Raw genomic sequence first — 22,293 nt, forward strand, 5'->3', positions numbered from 1 at the left:
TGTCACGTAATTAGCGAACCAGCTTGCCATACAATATAGTGTTATATCATCTACCAGTTCTTCACCACATCCAGCAGCTAATGACCAAAAGGCCTGGCAGCACAATGGAACTTGGTTCACCTCTGAACCGCAAGCACAAGTATGACTCATCCAGGAGAAGTTTTGTCTCGCCTCTAAATGTTCGCGTATAAATCTCTCTGAAATCATATCCACTCAGTCGTGACGCCGCTGTTGAGCTTGACCTCGTGAACCAGTCCATAAGAGTGTGTTGACTTTCTCGTGACACGTCAGCTCATTATTTGTGCGATGCAGTCAATTTGTGCTGACTAACAATACATCCTGTAGCTCCCACTATCCCGGGAACAAATGGAAGACGGCAGATCTAATTTTCTGCTTGTCTGAGTATGAATATGACTAATGCACCCCTGCTACCCACCCACTGTGGTGAGACCGGGGTCTGAAATTACTGCGAGACGTACCGACCACATAAAGGAGGTTTTAACGAGCTTTCAAATTCTCATTATCGCAAAACGCTTTTTATTACAAGCGAGCAGATTAAGTAAAGGGAAAGCCCAACTGATTGAAGCTAAGTACTCGTGCCCTGTTGGCTGAAACCAGCTAAGAGGCTTTTGTTCAATCGGAGTATATTAAGGCAAGTTCCACGCTACATTAAGGTTTATTGTTATTCTGTTTTTGTATATGATCCCTGTTTGTTCATTTATTTATTATCATTTCCACAGCGTTAACCACACAGCCACTCTTTATGCATGGGTTCATCAAAGGGTTCTCTAGATAATAGTTTTACTTTTCTACATTTCTAGAGAGGTTACGGCAGGCTTTCCCCATAGGAACGAAGTCTATTAATTATGAATTATGAGGATGGATTTGGACTATAATTAATATCAACAGTCTCCTACAATGGCTTAGGACTATAGTACCTGTAATGAATGGACATTCGGTGCCAGCCAGATGAGGTTTCATTTAGAGTCGGATTTCTCTCAAGGTTCTCCTAGTTGTAAGTTCCTCAATCATACATAATATAAGCTCTAACATACCCCTTATATTATGTTTCCATATATAATGTTTTTGCTTTGGGACTGTATGTGTATAATCATATACAAGGCATTACCACTTCATTTCAATATTACTCATTTACGTTTACTACTTTTCTTAATGTATATTGATTTTAGTTAAAAAGTCAATTTTGTATTCTATTTTATACAAATATTGTGTCAACTTTTTTTGTGACTGAAGCACAAGAATTGTGCACATATACCGCAATGTACCTGGGCAAATGACAAAAAAACGTGAAACTAATTTAATGAACTGATATTATCGAAACACTACTTGTTAGTTCTCTGTAACCTGACAGTTGAAGGAAAAAAAAATGACTCAGCAGGTTGTTTGTGGTTGTTTTTATCTTTGTTGTCAGTGCAGTGAAACCGCTCCTAACGGAAACTTTGGTTCAGGTCTTAATCAGCATTTACTTTTAATCACGTATTTATGTTTAAAGCATGAAAGCAAAGGAGTCATACAATCTTTTCTTTCATTGAGTCAAGAGTGTTTAAGTCAAACTAGGATAGTTTACAGGTAAAAAATGGATGCTAGCGTGGCGGTACTACATGTGGCATGTGGTTAGTGTGTCCTATTACTGATAGGCGGTGCACATGTTACAGGCCGGTTTAAACAACAGTGTTAGTGCATGCATAGAGCAGCATGTGGTGATGAAGCTTCTTGTGAACGAAAGCGTAAAACCTGCCGATATCTACAGAAGACTTCAAGCAAAGCATGTTGATGAGACGCTGAGCCACAGTAAGGTATAGGAACGATGTAAACAATTTAAAGATGCCCATGGGTCCGTCACTAACGATCCTGGTCGTGGTGGTTTCTTGATGACGACGTGAAGCAGGCTGTCTTAGGATGGTTCAGGCTCGCGGACAAATGTTTCCAAGCCGGACCTCTACAGGCGTTAGCTCAACGCTGGTGTATAACGTGTATAAAAGTTAGCAGGGGAGTATATCGGAAAATAAATGCAGTTTCCACTCCTTGTAATTTCCTTTTCTATACACGTGTGTGTGTGTGTGTGTGTGTGTGTGTGTGTGTGTGTGTGTGTGTGTGTGTGTGTGTGTGTGTGTGTGTGTGTGTGAGGTAAAGGTAGCATCTTGCTTTCAGAGGCACATCTGAACCATGCAGCCCTGTATTTGCATTTATAGCATTTAGCAGACGCTCTTATCTACAAAGTACAAAAGTGCTTTGAAGTCTCTATCAAAGAATACATCAACACTGGTTCACTAGGTTGCAGACTTTGGATACCACCAGCCTACAACTCTGTTGGAAGGAATTATAGCACACTTTTCTTTCTAATACATAAATACATAAAACAATGAGGGAAAATAAGCACTAGTTTAGGTGGTTCAGGAAGAGGCAGGTCTTCTCCTGTCTCCTTTGAAGACTCAGTGACTCGGCTGTTTGGACATCTAGAGGAAGTTCGTTCCACCACCTCGGTGGCAGCTCAGAAAAGAGTTTTGATGTATACCCACCTCTTACCCTGAGAGGAGGTGGGATCAGTGGAGCAGTCCTGGAGGATCTGAGGGAGCATGGTGCAGTACGAGGAGTGATAACATTCCACCGCTTAAATGCCGACGTTCTCGCTGTCTTCTTTTTTTTTTAACGAACAGCAATACACATTGCATACGCATATCACGCCTCGTTGTTTACTAACCTCCTGTTGTTTGACAGACAGTTAAGATCCTCCTACTGATCAGAAATATGAATGCTTGGGGCTTCCTGAAGTTCATTTCAGATGCTTTTTTGGAAGCGGCTCTGATGAAGCGTAAAACAATTCAGAATCATTCCGAACCCTCAAGACTTCCAGGGCTACACTTTTGAAATCGCATTAGTTTGGCCACAAACTTTCCTTTTCTTGTTTACATAATATCATCTTTACTTCATTAGTCAGAGTTATTGCTGAAATCCTTGAAGGTCCTAATGCTAATTTCATGCTCATGTTTCTTTGTATACCCTCACATGCCGTCTCGCCAAATGATAGGCCTCATGTTTTCATCTGAGCAGAAGCCAAATTAGAGAGACAGCCAATTTGTTCTATCGGATGGCACACTGGTGCAGCGAGAGCATGTGAGGCTACTGCATCGATTGAGATTCCGGGCTCGTCGTGTTTTTCCCAGACTTGTTTCGTTGTGATTTTTTTTTTCCAGCAATGCTTATTAGGATATGAAACCGGCAGCGAAAAAGGGATGGGAAAAAGAGGATGTCATAGCAGTACATTTAGCTTATATAGTATCACTCATGGCATTTTTCATTTAGCAGAGAAGCGTCTTGGGTGTCTGAGCAATCAGAACTTTCAGTGCAATTCAAATAGATTTTGAAAAAAGTTAGAAGTGTATTTGGTCGACAGAAAATATCTGGATTTAAGAAAACGCTAAAAAGGGTATAGAATGTAGACAAGGACTTCTTATGACTTTCACTATTAAAGCAGATAAGAATTACATATTACCCATCAGTGACAGGCCATGCATTTCACACCACGCCTTTAGTGGTGTCCTACCTGAATCGATCCACCTATTAATACCATCATTATCAACAATGGCTATCGAAAACATCTATATTATTGTAAAATGCAGTATAACAAGACAGGAATCTCATGCAGCGAAAATGAAAGTCATTAATTAAACAAGAAACCCAATGAACACAATTCAACAAGTCTCCTTTCACTGTAGCCACAGCTTCAACCTCCCACATACATCATCTCTCGCTGAATCTGAAGGCGTCAAAGCAGATTTTGACCTTTGAAACGTGTAATGTGATGGCTGAAATATGACTGGATAGAAACTATAACTTACAGGAAGCAGAGCAAGCAAGAAAAATGCTATGCAATTAAAAGAACAGAATATTTGGGAATAATTTAATGCATACAATATATTGACAAAATTAGGACACCTGACCATTCCTGCCATATGTGGTTCTTCTCCAAACTGTTACCACAAAGCTGGAGGCACACAATTGTCTTGGATGCTGTATAATAAAATGTCACATTTACTGAAACCTTACAAAACCTGTTCCAGCATGGCAATGCCCCTGTGCACAAGCTTCATGAAGATCTGCTTTACATGGTTCAGAGAGGAAGATCTTAAGTGGCCTGCTATAGAGCTTTGATTTCAACCCTACTGAACATCTTAGGGATAAATGTGAACACTGACCGCACCCCAGGCCTCCTCACATTCTCGCCTTCTTATCAGTAACTGACTTTACCAAAACCCTTGTGTCTAAATGAACACAAATGTCCACAAGCACACTCCAAAAAAAAAAAAAAAAACTTCCTCCCAGAGGAGTGGAGGGAATTAAGAGCAAATTAGCACTGAATGTGGAATTCGATTCTCAAAAAGAACATCCTGTACCGTACATATGACCAGGTGTCCGCAAACATTTGGCAGAATAATGTATTCATGGAAAAAGAAAACGTCAATCAGTGAGTCAGATAGTGTGTAATGTGTATGACTTTAAAGGACCTAAAGCTAGTTACAGATCTGAATATGAAATTCACAATGACTAAAAATTAACTAAATACAACATAGAAGCGGGGCTGGAATTAAACGAGCTAGCAAAGCTAAGCCAATCGTGTCCTACATAGTATTATTTCATTGCTAAGCATGTTACTTACCTTTTTGTGAAATTATACCTCAAATCAAGACTTATGCTCACAGGATCTTTAATAAAAGTAGCATATTTGTACTTTTAATTGAGTTACGCGGTTTATACACACTTTGGTATACACAAATATCCTACCTGCACACACTTAACCCAGTTCTGAATCATCTTCTTTCGGCTTCTCCCATTAGGGGTCGCCACAGCGGGTCATCCGTCTCCATTTCCCCCCCTGTTCTCTACATCTGCCTCTTTCAAACCAAACTTAACCCAATTCATGAATACACCCTAAAATCTGGTATTTTTGTGTTCCAGGTGCAGAAACTGAGGAGAACACAACCACAGATATTACCAAGTCTGAAGGTAAGAACAAAGTGTGTGTGTACTCTATAATATATGAACCTGAGGCTGCCTGAATGAACGTTACGAGCACAAAAACGTTTATTACCCTTTTTTGTTTTGTTAAATCTTAACACTCAGAGTTTTTTAAGGGTGCCGAAGGATCTTTTTGTATTCTGGACTGTTTGTGGAATAATAATCCAAAATAATATATGAGCCTGAAAATGTACATTAATTTTGTTTATTCTTGAGAGAGTGTACAGCAAGTTGTTGAAAGTAAGAGGTTGGGCGATGTTCTATTGTTATAGGTGTGTGTCAGAATAAAAGTGAAGGCTAGAGTTCTGTGTTGTTTTTTCCGCTCCAGGCACAGCCACTGGCATCTTCGTGTGTGTTATTCTAAATGCAAAATCTTGATTGACAGCATAAGTGGCCACCTAGTTATTTTCTAACTTTTAACTTCAGGGCGAATAGTGCGGTAGTAACTTTCTTCTTGTTTTTTTCCCCCTCTATCTCTCTATATTTCTTTAGGTGAAGTGAAACATCAGGATAAAAGCCCTGCGGAAACAAACCAAGCAACTCAAACAGACAGCAGTCAATCCAAAGGTAAAATCTCTCAGACTGCACACTATGTAGCTTCATTGCGAATCAGGGCTTTGCAGCTGCATAGGTTCATTTCCTGGATACTCCATTTACCTTCCTGAAACGATACAAGTCTAGATATGTGCCTCCGAGACAGCCACGAAGATGGGCTTCTCAAATAAAATCATGAAGCGAAGACACAGAGAATAAATATAATTTAATTGAACAGTCATTGATGGTTATTCTCCAGTTTAGAAAACAGCAGTAAATCCAGCCCATTTTATTACTCTTATTATTATGATATTTAAAACTAGGAGAATTTGAGTGTGGGTGAAATGCACACTGTTTTATCCATTCTATTCGAAATTGTGATGTTTTGCATCATAAACTGATCATTTTTAACCAGTCACTTTAGTTATTCATTTTTTTTTTTTCTATAAATAAATCCTGTGTTGTGCGATGTGTCCAATTATAATCTCTTCTGTCATCCTTGGAGGGAAAAATCATTTTCAGGAAAGATTAATAAACAATATTACTGCTTAAATGCTATAATATATAGTCATATGTATGTTTTTAAACATTGGATACATTTGCATTAGATATTTTATGCATTAACTGCCCAAAAACAACTTCCAGCTGAGCAAAGTGCAGTTACATCAACTATACATCAAACCGATAACGTGCATAAAATGAGATTCGAAGAAAGATCAGAATTGCTTTGAACTCCTTAAGCTTTTTACTCATAAAGTGATTAATTCTGTAGTTAAGTCTCAATACTGATTTGTGCAGTATCAATATTAAATCACTACTATATGTGAGTTTAACTGGATTTGTGATAGAAGAGTATCTGTGAGAGTGAAAGGGAAAGTTTATAGGACTGTGGTGAGACCTGAGATGTTGTATGGTTAAGAGACAGTGGCATTGAGTAAAAGACAGGAGGTGGAGCTGGAGGTAGCAGAGCTGAAGATGTTGAGGTTTTTGTTGGGAGTGACGACGATGGACAGGATTAGAAACAGGTTTATTAGAGGGACAGCGCATGTAGGACCTTTTGGGGACAAAGTGAGAGAAGCCAGATTGAGAGTTTGGACATGTGCAGAGGAGGGACATGGGGTAAGTTGGTTTGAAAGAGGCAGCGGTAGAGGACAGTAGTTTGGATACGGATGATCTGCTGTGGTGCCCCCTAATGGAAGCAGCCGAAAGAAGTAGAAGACTAATGTGTGAGTTTAACTAATAAAAAAGTAATATAAAATTAAATGAAAAATAAGAGTGCATACATAAACTTAAACAGAAAATAATATGACCAGGTTAAAACTTTAGAGAAAACGGTGTTCAAAACTTTGGAGCTTTTGCTTTCAGGTCCCGCGTTGATGTAATTACTGTGGTTTCCTTATGAGGGCCAGATAGAAGCGAATAATTATAATCTGGGCCTTGGACTGTGCTTAAATGTTTGCCTTCCAGAAAATATTACATTCAAACTGTGTGCCTTTCATTCGGAAGCTTTGCCCAAAGGATGGGAGCACCGGTGATTAGATTAGGACAGAGCTGAGCAAATCTAGTCCCTCAGGGCCAATTTAGCACATTGCCAATTCTACTGCGTCTGATTCAATTCAGTTTTTTTATGAAAGCCTGTAATTTTTTTCACAGGGGTAGAAGAGGGCTGGCCTTACAGGACTAGATCTTTTTTACATCCTCATTTAAATACACTGAAGAAATTAAAGAATTATAGGAACACCAAGAGAAGAAGCTGATATGATGATAGAACCTGAATAGGAAATCTGACAAGGTTGTTCTATAAACTTTACCAGTGGTGGACGAAGCACACAAAGCATGTAGTTGAGTACAATGTAGAGATACAGTAGGTATTTATGTGAAAAGACTCTTAACACACCAATCTATCAATAGAATGATACGAGTCAAACACTGAATTAATATCTAATACAAGGATCATGACTTCAAAAGAATTGCACAAATGAGGCCACAGGTGTTGTTCGATTCTGGAGTTTCTTCATTTATTCCTCTCAAAATGTTCTGCTTGCTGTTAAACCGATGCTGAACGGTATGTTCTTGCTATATAGATACCACCAAGCAGCACTGGGGGTTCTATCTTGAATGACGCCCTGGGGGAACCACGCAATGAACCAACGCCACCCCTATTGATTAGTTTTAATCCGTGCTTGACCGGTTATGTTTTTATCCATTTATTAGTAAAAATGGACGACTGATTTTTCTTCCACCAATTAATATTAATAGAAATGGCATTTCAATCTTTATGTGTATTTATAGTTTGGATTATGGCTGGTGTAGAATTTTGATGAAACAAGCTACTTCCTGTTAGCACTCGGAATATATCAGTTTCCTCACAGTCCTCTCGATTTTTATTGCCAAAAAATAGAGCCCTCAACCCTTAAGTTTTAAAACATGTCTTTACTAATGACTGTATAAGTGACACTTTAAAATAACTTACACTCTAAATTGTGGTTTATTTTGTGTAACTCAATAACAGTCCTTTTTTTATAGGCAAATGAACACACACTACTCTGAAGCTGGGCCCTAAAGCTTTAACATGATGACAGAAAACAAGAAAAGAAAAAATTGGGAATATCAACATTTAGATTTTTTTCTTAGCTGTTGTTGCTAGCTACTGAGAATATAGCACCACATCCAACATTTATCTTGTTATAGACATTTAAATTGCATGTATTGTGAAGTCAAGTTGCCAATATACAGTAAATAATTTGAGTTCAATTGCTGGAAAAAAAATCCAGCGTAGTCTACTTGATTTATTTCAAAGCTGACTGCCTGTTACTTTCTCAAAAATAATGGAAAAGACGAGCATTTTGGTAGCTGGGCTTTTATCTCATTTGTCACAAACATTTAAGGGCCTTGCGGAAGTGTCCAGCAGCGCATTTGGTGGTTGCGGTATTTCAACTCGCAACCTTCTGATCAGACTTTCATGTCTTAAAACCTTAAACGCATTTTTGTAGGTACAAAGATTTTTAGACATTTCATCAAAAACTAGACATACTTACATTTTCACACACTACCAAATAGGAACCAAATTCCTGAAAAACTTCAGGTCCTGAGAAATGCTGCCTTAACTTCCACCTAAAGTCCCTGTTATAAAAACACACAAATTGTCAGCACTTCCAGCAGTGAGGGGGTGAAATTTCACCTTGATGTGTATATTCCTTTCATATCTAAAGGTTCAAATAAAGTGACATGTATATCAAAAGCCAAACATATTCTGATGTTGAAACTTCTGAAGACCTGGTGAACAGTTTCTAAGATGTCTAAGATGTGTCAAGGTGATGTCCAAAGGCAGATTCAAGAAGTATATAATCTCTAAGAAATATTTCATATTACTACCCAAGTCTCTTCCATGTACCACCACACCAATCCCATTCACACCAAGCTAGGCCCCTGAGCAAAGCTGTTAACCCCTATAGATGCTCCGTTGTGCCAAATGCTCGTCAATATATAATATAGTAGCCCACTGGATAAGACATTGGACTTTGGATCGGAATGGATCGGAATGTCACTAGATCAATTCCCTTGAGGAAGACCTTTAACCATCGCCTGTTCAGTTGTAAGTCGCTCTGGATAAAAGTGTGTCAAATCCCATAAATAATATTGAAACCTTACAATAGCATTGATGCCATTGATGCCTTTCCTCACCAATAATTTGGTGCAAAAAGAACAACTTCACAGAAGAAGCTATAGCTAATAGGGGTCTAAGAATCAAACGATTGGGCTTGACACATCAATTTAACGTCAACTAGTAAAATAAATCAAAGCCATAAGAAATCTCAGCTTCTTAACACCTAATTTCATTATACATAGTAAATTATGTGCTTTTTAATGAATAACTATATAAATCCAGGATTAAGTGATGAAGTTGAATTGTTCCAATGTTGCTGGTCTTCTGTTGTATTCTTCTATTTATTGTGCTAATTCAATCACCCCTTCCGGTGCACTGCTCGTTTCCACTGACCCGTTTTCTGCTTTTCATTGCGTTCTGTTATTTCAGATGGATCCTCCAGTGATAAGGGTGAGCCGAGTAAGGAGTGAGAAGACAATCAGCCTCGTAGTTACACGCACCGGCAAACTGTGCGAAGGTGAACATAGACGAAAAAAAAAAAAGAAAAAAAAAAAAACCCAGGGAGAGGATCTGTCCACCACCATCCTCCTTCTTCTTCCCTATTCTTTTTCTTCCTTTCCTTTCTTTTCCTTCTTCGGTTTGGGAATTTACTGCGACAAGAAATTTCGAGAGAGGCACACGTGAACATATCAGAATTTTAAAGGGTCATGGGGTGATGCTTTACCTCATCGCATTGCTGCTTGATCATTTCCAGTCTCCAGATTCCTGGTGTTGGATCTGAACAGGTTAATAAATGATAAAAAAAAAAAGAAAGAAAAGTTAGTGCTCTGGGTTAGACTTGTTTTACATTTTTGCTTCTAAAAGACTATATTCTCATTGACTAATGCTTTGCACAAGGTCTGCTGTAACCCGGCGCCTTCACATCGATTTCGAGTCCGTTCGGATTTTTTCTAAAAGTGACGTGTCTGTACGAATGTCCGTGTCCGCATATGGCCATATGTATGAATATGCAAGCCGGTGATGAACTGAAACACTTGGCACTAATGCAGAAGGTTCTTAGAGAAACAGGAAAATATCTGATGTATTTTAGTGCTTGGATTCCACATGCAATTCACATCAAAGAAATATATGAACTATAAATCAATAAAAAATCTAAAATGAATGCATTTAGAAAGTACGCAAAATGATATAGATTTTAAAAAGATATATTCTATATGTGGATAGTTTAGTTTGGATGTGGAAAGGAGGATTACAGGTTTTCCTGTTATATATATAGATAGATAAATACACACTTGCACAGTCCAACCAAGGTAGTTTAATTGAAAATAAACATACGGAGCATATTTTTGCGTTTCTTCTTTACTGTGTCATTAACGTTTTGGGATCATAGAGTGATGCAGCACTACACATCGTCTTTTAGAGAGGTCCACGTTTTCTGTTTTTTACTGCTTTGTGTTAAAAAAAAACAACACTAGAAAAACCTCTCTGACGTTCACGTTTCTTAAGAGTTCTTTCTTGCTCACTGATGCCTCACATCGATTTTTGTTTTGTGGAGTTTGTTAACATTTTCGCCGTTTTGACCCTAATGCATGCACTGTGGCTTTTTTCTTTCTTTTCATTTTCAATATTTTTTTAAATTTTGCAAATTCCTATTAAATATAAATCAAAATTAGCCTTATTTGGTAGAACAGATATTACATGATCACAAAAATGGTGGCAACATGTCAATCTGATGCTTGGAATAGCTATTAAATATATATATATTTTACGGATAGAAGCTGAGTGATTTAGTGATACTGAGTTTGCTGTTTTGTTTTTTTCCTCGGGTTTAAAGGTCAAAATTCAATCTATATTTCATTTGTTTTGTTGACTGGTTTGATCAGTTACTTAAAGTGGTGCCATAATTATATCAAAATGACTTAATGCCTTCATAAATCGATGTTTGCTTTGCTTTACACCTATGAAATAAAGCTTAAAAAGGTTCTTTCCATGACTGAGTAGTGTTTTTGTCTTGAATTTGGTGCATGCAGTCTTTTCCTATTGCCTGCTACTTCCGAAAAAAAAAAAAAAATAAAATAAAAATGAAAAAAAACCCACTTCTACTAACATTCACTTTGCAGAATAAATTTTGTCCGGTTCATTTTTAATTGTGATGCATTTTCCTCAGCCGAAGCCATTTTCACTGAGGGGAGAAAAAAAAAAAAAGGTTTCTAATGAGCAAGCTGACAACACGAGGACAAACGACGACAGACGGCACAAAAAAACAAAACCTTGAGAGTCAGGAAACCTTGTTAGCAGCCAAGATGTCATGTAACCTTAGCGAATATTTGTGTGTGAATTCTTTTTTTTGTGACATTTCCAAGTCAAAGAATAAGTGCAAAACCAAGTTCAGGTCAGAGGTTGTATAAGCTAGTGTACTGAATATAATATTAGGAAAAGCATTTCCATTTTTTAAATGAGAAATGGCAAAACATCTCACTGGGGATAAACAAAATGTGAATCCAGGAGACTAATTGGACGTTCCAGTGATTTGCATCTTCGTATTCATGAACAGACATGCTACAGATGTGTGACTGTGCTGCACGAATTGTTTTCAGCTTGCTGGTCAAACGCTGATAAACAGTTTTTTCAATGCAGCAAAACACACACCTACAGTAATCAACCCCGTCATTAACATTCTGGCCAAATGTTATTTAAACTCATGTTTTATTGAGTTTAGACTTAATTTTGTTTAAAAAAATTGAAGTGAAATACACTATACACACAAGTCCTGGAACTTTTGACTTTTCCAGCCATATGTGGTGGTTCTCCAAACTGTTGTTTTACAGCTAGGTCATCAGAAGTGTCCTACCTGAATCAATCCACCTCTTCATACCATTTGTATAATGACACAGCTATAGAAACCGTCAATATTATACAGAAACGGAGCACTGCATCACAGACAGGTCTCATACAGTACAAATTAATGCTTCTCCTTTGCATAAAACTCAATCCCCAAGCAGTTAAAGATTTCATCTTAATTCCTCTGAAAGACATCAAAAGCAAAAGTTTTAAGCTTTATACATTTACAGTGGGAATGGAATTCCCATTTTAATCTTATCAGCAAGAGATTTTTCTAGATTTTCCACATTTACTGAGGTAAAAGTCTGGTGGTCTAGTTGTTAGGATGCTCTCACCGCTGTGGCCCGGGTTCGATCCCCGGTCAGGTAACCAACCCCAGCCACTCTTAGTGCCGGTCCCAAGCCGGATAAACGGGGAGGGATGCGTTAGGAAGGGCATCCAGCGTAAAAACGTGCCAAATTAAACATGCGGATGATCCGCTGTGGCGACCCCTAAAGGGAGAAGCCGAAAGTGTTTTTTACTGAGGTAAAAGTCACTTTTAATTAGATTTCTCATGGCAAACATGGGTCCAACAATCAAAACAGTGAAAAAAACATAGGAACAAATTCTTTATGGTCCAACTACTGGAATATTTTCAAGCAAAATAGCTGATTTGCTTAGTTGCATGATTGTTAACTGATTGTTATAAACTCCCATAACAGAACTATGATGTAAAAAATGAAAAACCTTTGGCCTAGAATTTTATGAAGTTTTATAGAATTTTATATTATAGGGATATAATTTGGCCCAGTATATGGTTTTAAATCAATGGCCAGTGAAGCAGTTGATTAAAATTGTGCCGTAGTGACTCTTACTAAGGTCAAATAATTAGTATTCAGATATTCTCTTATTACAGATGAATTGCACAAAAACAGCACATTAAACTAATGATTTAAACAAATGGAGAACTAATCAAACCACTTTAATCAATTCAGGAAAATCCTGATTAGGCTTGAATAGCATATTTCATGCACCAGTTTCAGGTCCTACAGCATGGAAGATATGAAGTGCAAGCCCCTGTCACCAACAGCTTCCCAAAACATCGAGATGATTTTCTTGCAGTAGAAAACGATCCAATTACATTAAAAAAAAGTAGCTTCAAATATATTGTGATAAACAATTGATTTTTTTTTAAATATGATGTAATTCATGATATAGCAGCTCACATATGTTAAGTTTTTCTAACCTATTTCTTTGACATCATTATTTTCTGCCATTTTGACAAGAAACGTACCAAATTGGTTGACTATATTGCCCCAAAACATGCTGTGTGACACCGAGCCACTTTCTGCGGCCTACAAGTTAATTTGGACAATTTCACGCTTTCTGAATCTCCTTTGTGTCGTGGTTACGTTGTTTAAATTGCTTCATTCGTAAACCCTGTCCCCTCTTTTTTTTTTCCTTCTTCATAGTAATCTATTTGCTTTTCCTTCCTAATGCACGCACAGTCTTAATAATAACTTGCTCACCTTCTCTTTCTTGTCTCATGACTTATAATTATACCTTTTAACTTTTCCATTGCAAGTCTCTCTCTTTCTGTTTCAAATCTGTGGCCACCATTTATACACACCTTCACTTGCTTATTCACACTCAGGGTTAAGTTGAGTTGTTAAAGCACCTAGCATGCTTTTTTGGGGTTTTTTTGGGAAGTGGGAGGAAAGCGGTGAATCTAGAGGGAACCCACACAGATTCAGGGAGAACGTGTAAAAATCCACACAGCCAGTAACTCGAACTCAGTGCTGAGGACTCTGGAGCTGTGAGGCGGAAACCGTGCCGTCTGGTTTATTAGAAACGATGTGTGCTTATGCATAAAAATAAATTTTAAAAACCACTCCAGAGTGATGGGAAAAAATTATTAAACAAAATCTGTGATGAGCAATATTTTGGACTTGAGCAAATATCTTCTATTTGTAAGTCATACTGTTAAATTGTTGCGAAATTGAGCTAATCTTAGCTGCCTTGGTTTGTGTCATCATTTTATTCACTTAATGATTGCTAGATATAATATTATAAGCTAGCTTAGATATCAATATGAGCAACACTGTGTTATACTGTGAAGGACAGTGGTGGACCATGTACACAAACCATGCACTTGAGTTAAAGTAGAGAGGTGAAATTTTACTCAAGTTAATATAAAAGTGCTCCCTTTTAACTTTAGTGAAAAAATTACTATTGCTAAAATCCAAAATACTATGAATTATTATGGCTATAATGTTCCTTTTATTTTTTATTTAAATACACTGAAGTACACTGAGAAGATGATTATGATGGAACCTGAATTGGAAATCTGACAAGGTTGTTCTGTAATCTTTACACTTTACCAGTGGTGGATGAAGTACACAAAGCATGTAGTTGAGTAAAAAGTAGTGAAACAGTAGGTAAAATTTTACTCCAGTAAAAGTGTCCCTTTAAACTTGATTTAAAGTTCAAAAGTATTTGCCTTCAAATCTACTTAAGTACCCAAAGCACTATGAATTATGGCTATAATGTTCCTATTATCATTTTTGTCACACACTTTAATCAACTCAAAAGTGAAAAGACTCTAATGTGACTTAGCACCACAATCTATGATATTAATAAGTCAAACACTGATATTACTCAAATAAGGCCACGGGTGTTGTGGCGAATTCGAGTCAGGAGATTCTTTCATTTATTCCTCTCAAAATGTTCTGATTGCTGTTGAAAAGACGCTGAGCTGCATGTCGGTGATAAGTAGATACACCAAGCCGCGATAAAAAAAAAAACCGGTCAAAACAGAGCTCGACCCCGATTGGTGACTCAATGCGTGTTTGCCCAGTTACGCTTTTATCCACTCAAATAAAAAAAAGGAACGACTGATTTCACAAAATTAAGTTGGGTAAAAAGTAAAATTTGATTTATACAATGTAGTGAAGTAAAAAGTCTCCCCAAAGGGGAACAAATGCAAACAAGACCCGACTTCGCTTGGGTTTTTCGACGATCTGACTTGCATTAAACCAGAGTTTCAGCTCTGAGATACAAGCCCACGCACGCTCTGAAGGAAATACAGGTGGTCACTACACTGCAGGTCTGGTGTGAAAATGTGAAGAAGCAGATACCAGCTGACCTTTTCTGTAGTATATTTCACACGTTTGCATGGGCCAAAACAAAAACGAAGGCGACAGGTCTAAAGATTGACACCTGCACGTTTTGATCATCTCAGTCCAAAAACAAAGAGACTCCAATGCATCAATGAATCCGTGTCCTTCTGGATAAATAGCACAAGCTAAATCTTTTCAATTGAAATAGAAAATGATTACACGAGTTTTGTTATGGAGGTGGTGTATAAGAGTTGATTTAGAAACTTGGGCAACCACCAGAATCAAATCATTTGAAATTTGGTTACTTAAAGTTGAACACAAAGTCGATAAGAATTTAAAAAGATAAGCTGTAAGATGTAAATGTACAGAAGCTGTTGCTGTAATTTTGTATTTTTTTGTTCATAACCATTTCCAGGAGTTCCAGAGCATGAGTGAATTTTAAAGCGATTAAACAGAATTTCTCATTTTTCTGTCACTTTTAGCAAGAGCTCCTGTGCGAGTGTGCGTGTGTGTGTGTGTGTGTGGGGGGGGGGGGGGGTTGTTGGGGGGCACTAGGAGAGGAATCGATTGCCTTCACACTCGAGTGCTCTTTCGCTCTCTTCATTTTTACTCGTTCGCTCAATCTCAAACCACTTCTTCCCTCTTTTCCAATCATCCCCGCTCCCCTCTTCAGCCTGTTCTGCTCCTCCATTTCCTCAGCTGGGCCTCTCTGCTCATCTGTATAGAATGAAAATGCTTTTGATGAAAAATGAAACAACGCTTTAGTGGATTAATGCAGGAAAAGGCCATAAATGCTTGAAGAAAAAAAAAAAAAAAAAAAAAAAGGCAAAATATCCTGAGCGTAAATTCGGTTACGTGCTGTTTTGCTAGCGTTTGTTTTTTATTTATACTGTCTTTTCAAGCAGGCAGATGTCTACAGGGCATGAGCACAATCCCATTTATAGGAGCAAGGATGAGAGAAAGAGAGGGGGTGAGGAGAGATGGAGAAGGGGAAGAGAGAGAGTGCACTACTGCCCCCTTCTGAAATGTCGCTCGTGTTGACTTCGGTTCTGTATATAGCCAGAGACAAGTTTTACATTTTTTTATTTAAATTGGATTAAAGAAATGTGATTAAAAAATAATTCCAAATTTAGATTTTTGTATAATAAAATGTACTCTTCATTTTTATTATGTTTATTCCTGAGCATAATTTAAGAGAAGTTTTATCCTTAAATATAAACTTTTCCTATTTATCCATGCATTTGGATTCCTTTTAAAACCTCATACATTAGTTTATTTCTTTTTGTTTGTTTATTTATTTATTTAATATTTAAGCTCCCTTTCAAATACAAAATGAAAACCAATTTTTTCTTTTTTTTTCCTACCCATCTATCCTGCACAGGTTATAACAGTACAGCACTGCACTACTTAATAGATAGAATATATAATACATCATAGTACAGGTACACTGCAACAAAATGCAATTTAGCAGCTACCTATTTATCCAAGTGCAAATAGTATAAATTGTGCAAACGAACAAATGCAGATAAATATGCAGATGTATGTATAGCATGTAATATATAACTGGATAAATGTACAGCAAAAAAATCTGAAGGCTGTTGCAGTGAAACTGTGCCGAAGCTGGTAAGCAAGTATGCTAAAAAATAAAAACAAATAAATGTTTGTGGTTATATTTAGTGCTGGATGTGTGTAAGACACTATATATGCAGAGAATGTGGGATATTAAATTTACAATACATGTACAATGTGTATAAAACTAAACATTAAATGTAATGTATGCAAAATGCAAAGCTACAGGAAAGCCTTTCCTCGTATGGAATGCTAATCAGTCATTGCTAAATGAATACATCAGGCTGTAGTTGCTTGTTGCGTTACAGCATCTCACTTGATATCATAGAAGTGGTTTCCTCACTAGTCTTCCTTTTTTTTTCAATCACTAATGAGGTTAAAATGACCATGAAAATGCAGAAGGATTCAAGAACTGCTACACTGGAGACTCCTTTCATAATGATGGAAAGTGGTAGCTCAGTGATTGTGAAGGTCATTAGTTTAAATCCCAGACCCACCATGCTGGGTCCTTGAGCAAGGCTCTTAACCCTCACATGCTCAGTTATATGAATGAGAAATCTAAGCTGCTCGGTGTAGGAACATCTGCCAAATGCCTTAAATGTTTAGATTTTGTGTTGCATAAACAGGTTTTTTTTAAATCCATTTATTATCCATAAGTATTCTCAGCTGCTGTTTTGTAGAAAGGCAACATCAATGCTGAAAGATGTATCCAGGTTTTAGAGCAGCATATGCTCCCATCCAGACTTTTTTTTTCCAGACCTTTCACCAATTGAAAATATTTGGCGCATCTTGAAACGACAAATACGCCAAAGAAGACCCAGGACTGTTACTTCCGTTCCCAGATGTTGACAGACTTTTGTTGAAGGAAGACCTGATGCTACAGTGGTAAACATGGGCCCCATCCCAATTTCTTTTGAAGCAATTAAAAATAAATAAATATTACCTTCTTTCTTTCTTTCTTAAAATGGTAGATTTTCTCAGTTCAAACATTTGATATGTTTTTCATGTTCTACTGTAATATGCAAATCTCATAAACCCACATTTATTTATCATTGCATTCTGTTTTTATTTACATTTACCCAGCGTTCAACCTTTTTTGGAATTGGGGTTGTAATGACTGATCACCTTCTGACTAATTATACCCAACTGTGCTGTCAAAAGCATAAATAATATTTGAGAAATTTAGATTTTATCACCCATCTCTAACAGTCCTAATTGCTTTTCTACAGCATTTTTTCACCCCACTGATTTCTAGATAAAGGTGTTTTCTCTCTGTGCCATTATCAGCAGGGTTCTTCTTCATACTCTGCATCGACGCACTCCAAGATGCTCAGCCACAACCTGAGCCTTCTTACTCAGCTCACACCTAAAACAGCTAGAAAAGTTGTGTATTCGTTTAACTGGTTACTGTATTCACCTGGCTAAGTTTGGGGTGGTACCAAAGCTTCGAAAAGAAGACCTCCAGGACACGTTCCAAAAGCAGCAGGAACACTGGGGGCACCATGCAAGGGGAATATTTTGGAGGTGATTGTGTGTAAACGCAGATAAATAAAGTACTTTCATGCAAACAGAGCCAGTCTTGAAACTTTTTGATACCACCTCATACTAGTGACCGTGTGCATGTAGTTCACTTCAATAAAGCAGTCATCACAGAAGACTTGCTCCATCAAGTGGTCATGAATAAAATTTCAGAAAGGATGCTTCAAATTTCAGTGATCTGATGGTTATGTTTTAGGCACCAGTCAAAAAATGCTGTGTAAATGAGAACGCTTTCAAAAATAGAAGTGTTTATAATTTATTTTTAGTATTTAACAAAATGAAAAGTGAAAAAATCCCATTTAAAATCAATATTTGGTGTGACCACCATTTGCCTGCAAAACTTGCATCTGTTCTAGGAACACCTGCACACTTTTGAAGGAATTCGGCAAGTAAGAGGTTCCAAAACATCTTGCAAGGATTTGGTCAGCACTCCGTCTCTTCATGTAATCCCAGACAGGCTTAATTTACCTGGTTCCTCTGGGTTTCCAGTAGTTCTGATGGCACTGCTGGACATCTTCCACTGTTAAAGAGAAGTTAGCATGCATTAAGTTTCCTTGGCAGACTGCTGCAGCTATGCTTCTCCGTGCTTCTTCAAAAGAGCTTTTTGCAGCACATCTTGAAACCCCAGTCTTTGAGATCTTTGCCAGGGAGAGAGCTAATGCAGTAGAGCTCATTTGCATCTCGTTTCTGGACAAGACAAAACAGAGAAAAATGTGTGTTTTTAAATGGGGGGGGGGGGGGTTAGAAATTAAAAATAAACAAAAATAATAATTTTAGTGTGGACATGGACTTTGACTGTTCACCATTTAGTTTAAAGCCTCCTGCACAGCTGTTTCTGTTTTAGTCAATGACTGGTGTATAATTAACCAAGCAGGTGCTAATAATTAGCAATTTCATATGCAGGTTGAAACCCAGACACTGATTTTACAAAATCTGTGACTTTGCACAAGGGTATAAAATGTGCAAGAGTAAGAAGTAAAAGCCAAAGTGTGGTCACACCAAATATTGATTTGGATTTCTCTTTTGTTCCATTTGATTAATTGATCAATTATGAACATTTTCAAAAGCATTTTCACTACTGCCTAAAACTTTTGCACAGTACCACATATGTTGTATATCGTTTTATCAGGACAGGATGCTCAACCTCCCCCCTGTACTGTTTTATTTTATTTAAATAAAAAAAAAAAAAAAAAAAAAAAAAAACTCTAAAGGCAACTGATGAACTGACATTTTAAGCATTCCTCCCCCAACAAGCACCTCAATGTTAGCTGTGCCAGAGGTCAGAGATCTAGAACATGCCTGACATGAACAACATCTTGGACGTCATCGATGAGCCAAATCCGCACATACTCCGATCGCCTGAGCAGGAATGCTGTCCGGCACAGCGCCCTTTGGTGTATGAACTCCATGTCCCTGTCGGTTCCGTCACCTCCCCAGTCATCATACATACGCAGACTTTTTCTTGGAGCTCATTGTTCGGTGCCATAAATATCATTTGTGTATTTTGGAGAAAGTCATAGGATCAGATTGTTATAGATGTGATGGCCTAAAGTCATCATGTTTTTCCAAAAATCTAAATACAGCATACAGATAAAGGTGAGCGAAATGCTTGTTCAATAATAGTTCATGATCTAAATGAGTCCTAAATACAATGTAAATTAATTAAGACAAACTTACAGCACTTGGACTAGGTTTGTTGCATTTGTTTATTCGCATCTTATTTAATGCATTTTCTTAATGCAGTACTAAGTCTCCAACACAAAAGGAGCAGGAGCCTTACAGTCATACCGCTCTTTCATAGCCTCTTGGGAAGAATGCAGAGCAATACCTGCCTTTTCCCCTCGTTAACTTTAAACGTTCACAAACAAATCAAACATCCTTCAATAGTTTTTCCCCAGAGGTGGACGACACTTTGCCAACCACTGTTCTTGCAGAACTTTTGAAAGACTGTTTACAGTGTGACCGTCAAAAGATCGACTAAATCATCCAATTTCTTTTATTGGGCACGTGTCACACAAACAGGGAACACCAGGCTGAGAAGTAAGGCACACAGGTTCTAGAACGACTTTAAGGAAGGAAAAGATTCTAGTTCTGGCCATGTCTTTCCTTAGAATGACAAATACCTGCAACCGGTAGCTCTTAGCACACAGCTACCTTCACTAGACCTGAGAAATCCTCCATTTCCAAGTATACATGGGGTAATTGTACACAAATTAACCCATACAAATGCCTTGAATTAATACGTCTCTCCGTGCATAAAAGGCTTCAGAGAACGGTACCGTACTTTTCAACACTGATGTCTGTGCTGAGCCAGTATCTGTCTCTTTATCCTGGTCAACACTTAAAGATGCAGAACCTGAAGACACAAACGATTTAAACACTGGCTTTATTAGACGCTGTGGGTGCTTTGCAAAACCACCGCTGCATTCACCTTTTTAATCGCAGCCTGCTATTTCATTTGCTTCCGCTTTAATACTAGGGCATGTTATTGCAAACTGCCTGTACCGAAATACCAATTTTAGTCGCGGGCTAAGACGAATGAGCAGACATCTATCTGAGGTGAAGGAGGACTGAACACCGAGTTAACAAACTTATCAGAAAATATAGCAGCTTTGGCCAGGGTGTCAATCTTCTGCTCATTTAAATGTACCACAAGCTGCTCAGGCAGATGACTTCAATTCTTCTAGCAATAACTTCTTTAAGCTGTTAAAAATCTCACGCCACTGGCGGAGCACCTTTTATCATACAGGGAGGCTTTCTCAGGCGCAAACTCAACATGGGTCTGGTGAGCAGACTTCAGTGTTTCTAAAGTTTTGCTGGGATGCTTTAGGGCACGCAATCGTATGCACAGAGCGCCGGAGCCTTCACAGTCTCATCATTCAAACTCTGCTCAAGAGTAAGTGCTAAACACGCTTCCTGTGCCTTACCAGACAGTTTACACTAATAATGTCCATACACTTTCTGCCAGGTTAACGTTGTCGTGATACCTTCAAAGTAAGCATCTTCATCTTTCCGGGATACTGGCACTAACCCAATGCGTCTGCTAACAAGGGCAAGCAGACTTACCGTTGAGGACTCTGCTGGGACGGGAGGTGACCTAGAGATCTCAGCGGCAACGGGGACGTTGATGTTCGAGGACCGAAATGTTCGTTGCAGAGGCACCGGCTTCCACCGCTGATCTACCAGGTCAACCTTTTTCCTCTGAAATTTGAAAAAAAGACAGCAATAAGGAGCAGATCATCCTTCCTGCACCCATCAAATTCAAATTCATAAAGGACACAGTGTAAATGTGACCAGATCAAATGCCATAATACCACCAAGACAGTATACCAAAACTCCAAACACACCAAATATAAAGATATCCCGAACAAGCCCCCAAAACTGTTATGACCCACTCTAGGGTTAGGCCACTCAGATTAACTAGAGAATGGATATCTTTATAAAAACACAAACCAGACACACAAAGGTTTTCTAGACAAGGTGTTAGTATATTGTTTACACAGGTGTATTAATTTACATATACACACAATGTACAATGGCTTGTCTCCAGGGGGGACAAGGCCAAAATAATTAACAAAGAATTTCAGTGTTAGAAAGCTTTCTCACCTGAAAGAAAAGAAACAAAAATAGCTTTCCAAATTCCCTTCCTCAAAAACAGAGGAAAAAAAACTATCCCCACTCCCAGACCACCCAAATACCATCCAAGTGAAGCCCACCCACCACCAACATCACAAGAAACAACCTTTCCAGGTTGTTTTCCCTTCCTCTTCCTTAAATAGAAGCATCAGTCATGATGTCATTAATTGGAGGCGGGATCAAGGCAGGCTAGGGCAGGCTGGAAACTCCGGTTAGGAATGAGACCTGCACACAACACAACAAAAAACAGACACGGAAAAGTACGAGTTGTAACAATATTAATACTATTCTACTGCCCTCTGTACGTCTGCACGAAACCAACAATCTTAAATATGAACTCGTCAGACTAAAAGACAATTTTCTACTGATCCAATTCCCCTTGTGTTTCTTAGCCTCAGCAAGTCCCCTTTACTTGTTGCTTGTTGCTCCTTT

At 38.1% G+C, this 22,293-nt stretch overlaps 1 protein-coding gene and 1 long non-coding RNA gene across 6 annotated transcripts in view; one reads left to right on the plus strand and one right to left on the minus strand.

Moving 5' to 3' along the window:
- macrod2 (mono-ADP ribosylhydrolase 2) overlaps window positions 1-11,171 on the plus strand; it is a 636,986-nt gene extending 625,815 nt beyond the window's left edge. For all 4 annotated transcript variants that reach the window (XM_083540474.1, XM_083540475.1, XM_083540472.1 and 1 more), the window contains exons 18-20: window positions 4,978-5,025; window positions 5,530-5,604; window positions 9,608-11,171. In XM_083540474.1, coding sequence (XP_083396600.1) covers window positions 4,978-5,025; window positions 5,530-5,604; window positions 9,608-9,648 — 164 coding nt within the window. In that variant the 3' untranslated portion in view covers window positions 9,649-11,171. The remainder of the gene's footprint in view (window positions 1-4,977; window positions 5,026-5,529; window positions 5,605-9,607) is intronic.
- A 7,354-nt stretch (window positions 11,172-18,525) lies between these two features.
- LOC310725543 lies at window positions 18,526-21,962 on the minus strand. Of its 2 annotated transcripts, none has more exons than XR_014533397.1 (3): window positions 21,916-21,962; window positions 21,292-21,426; window positions 18,526-18,912 (listed from the first exon to the last, which is right to left on the minus strand). It is a non-coding gene; the product is annotated as an uncharacterized lncRNA (long non-coding RNA). The 2 variants fall into 2 exon arrangements; XR_014533398.1 differs by lacking the exon at window positions 21,916-21,962 and adding an exon at window positions 21,832-21,887.
- Window positions 21,963-22,293: the final 331 nt, after the last annotated feature.

Source organism: Silurus aristotelis (genome assembly GCF_946808225.1).
Source record: "Silurus aristotelis genome assembly, chromosome: 4".
NCBI classification, from domain to species: domain Eukaryota; kingdom Metazoa; phylum Chordata; class Actinopteri; order Siluriformes; family Siluridae; genus Silurus; species Silurus aristotelis.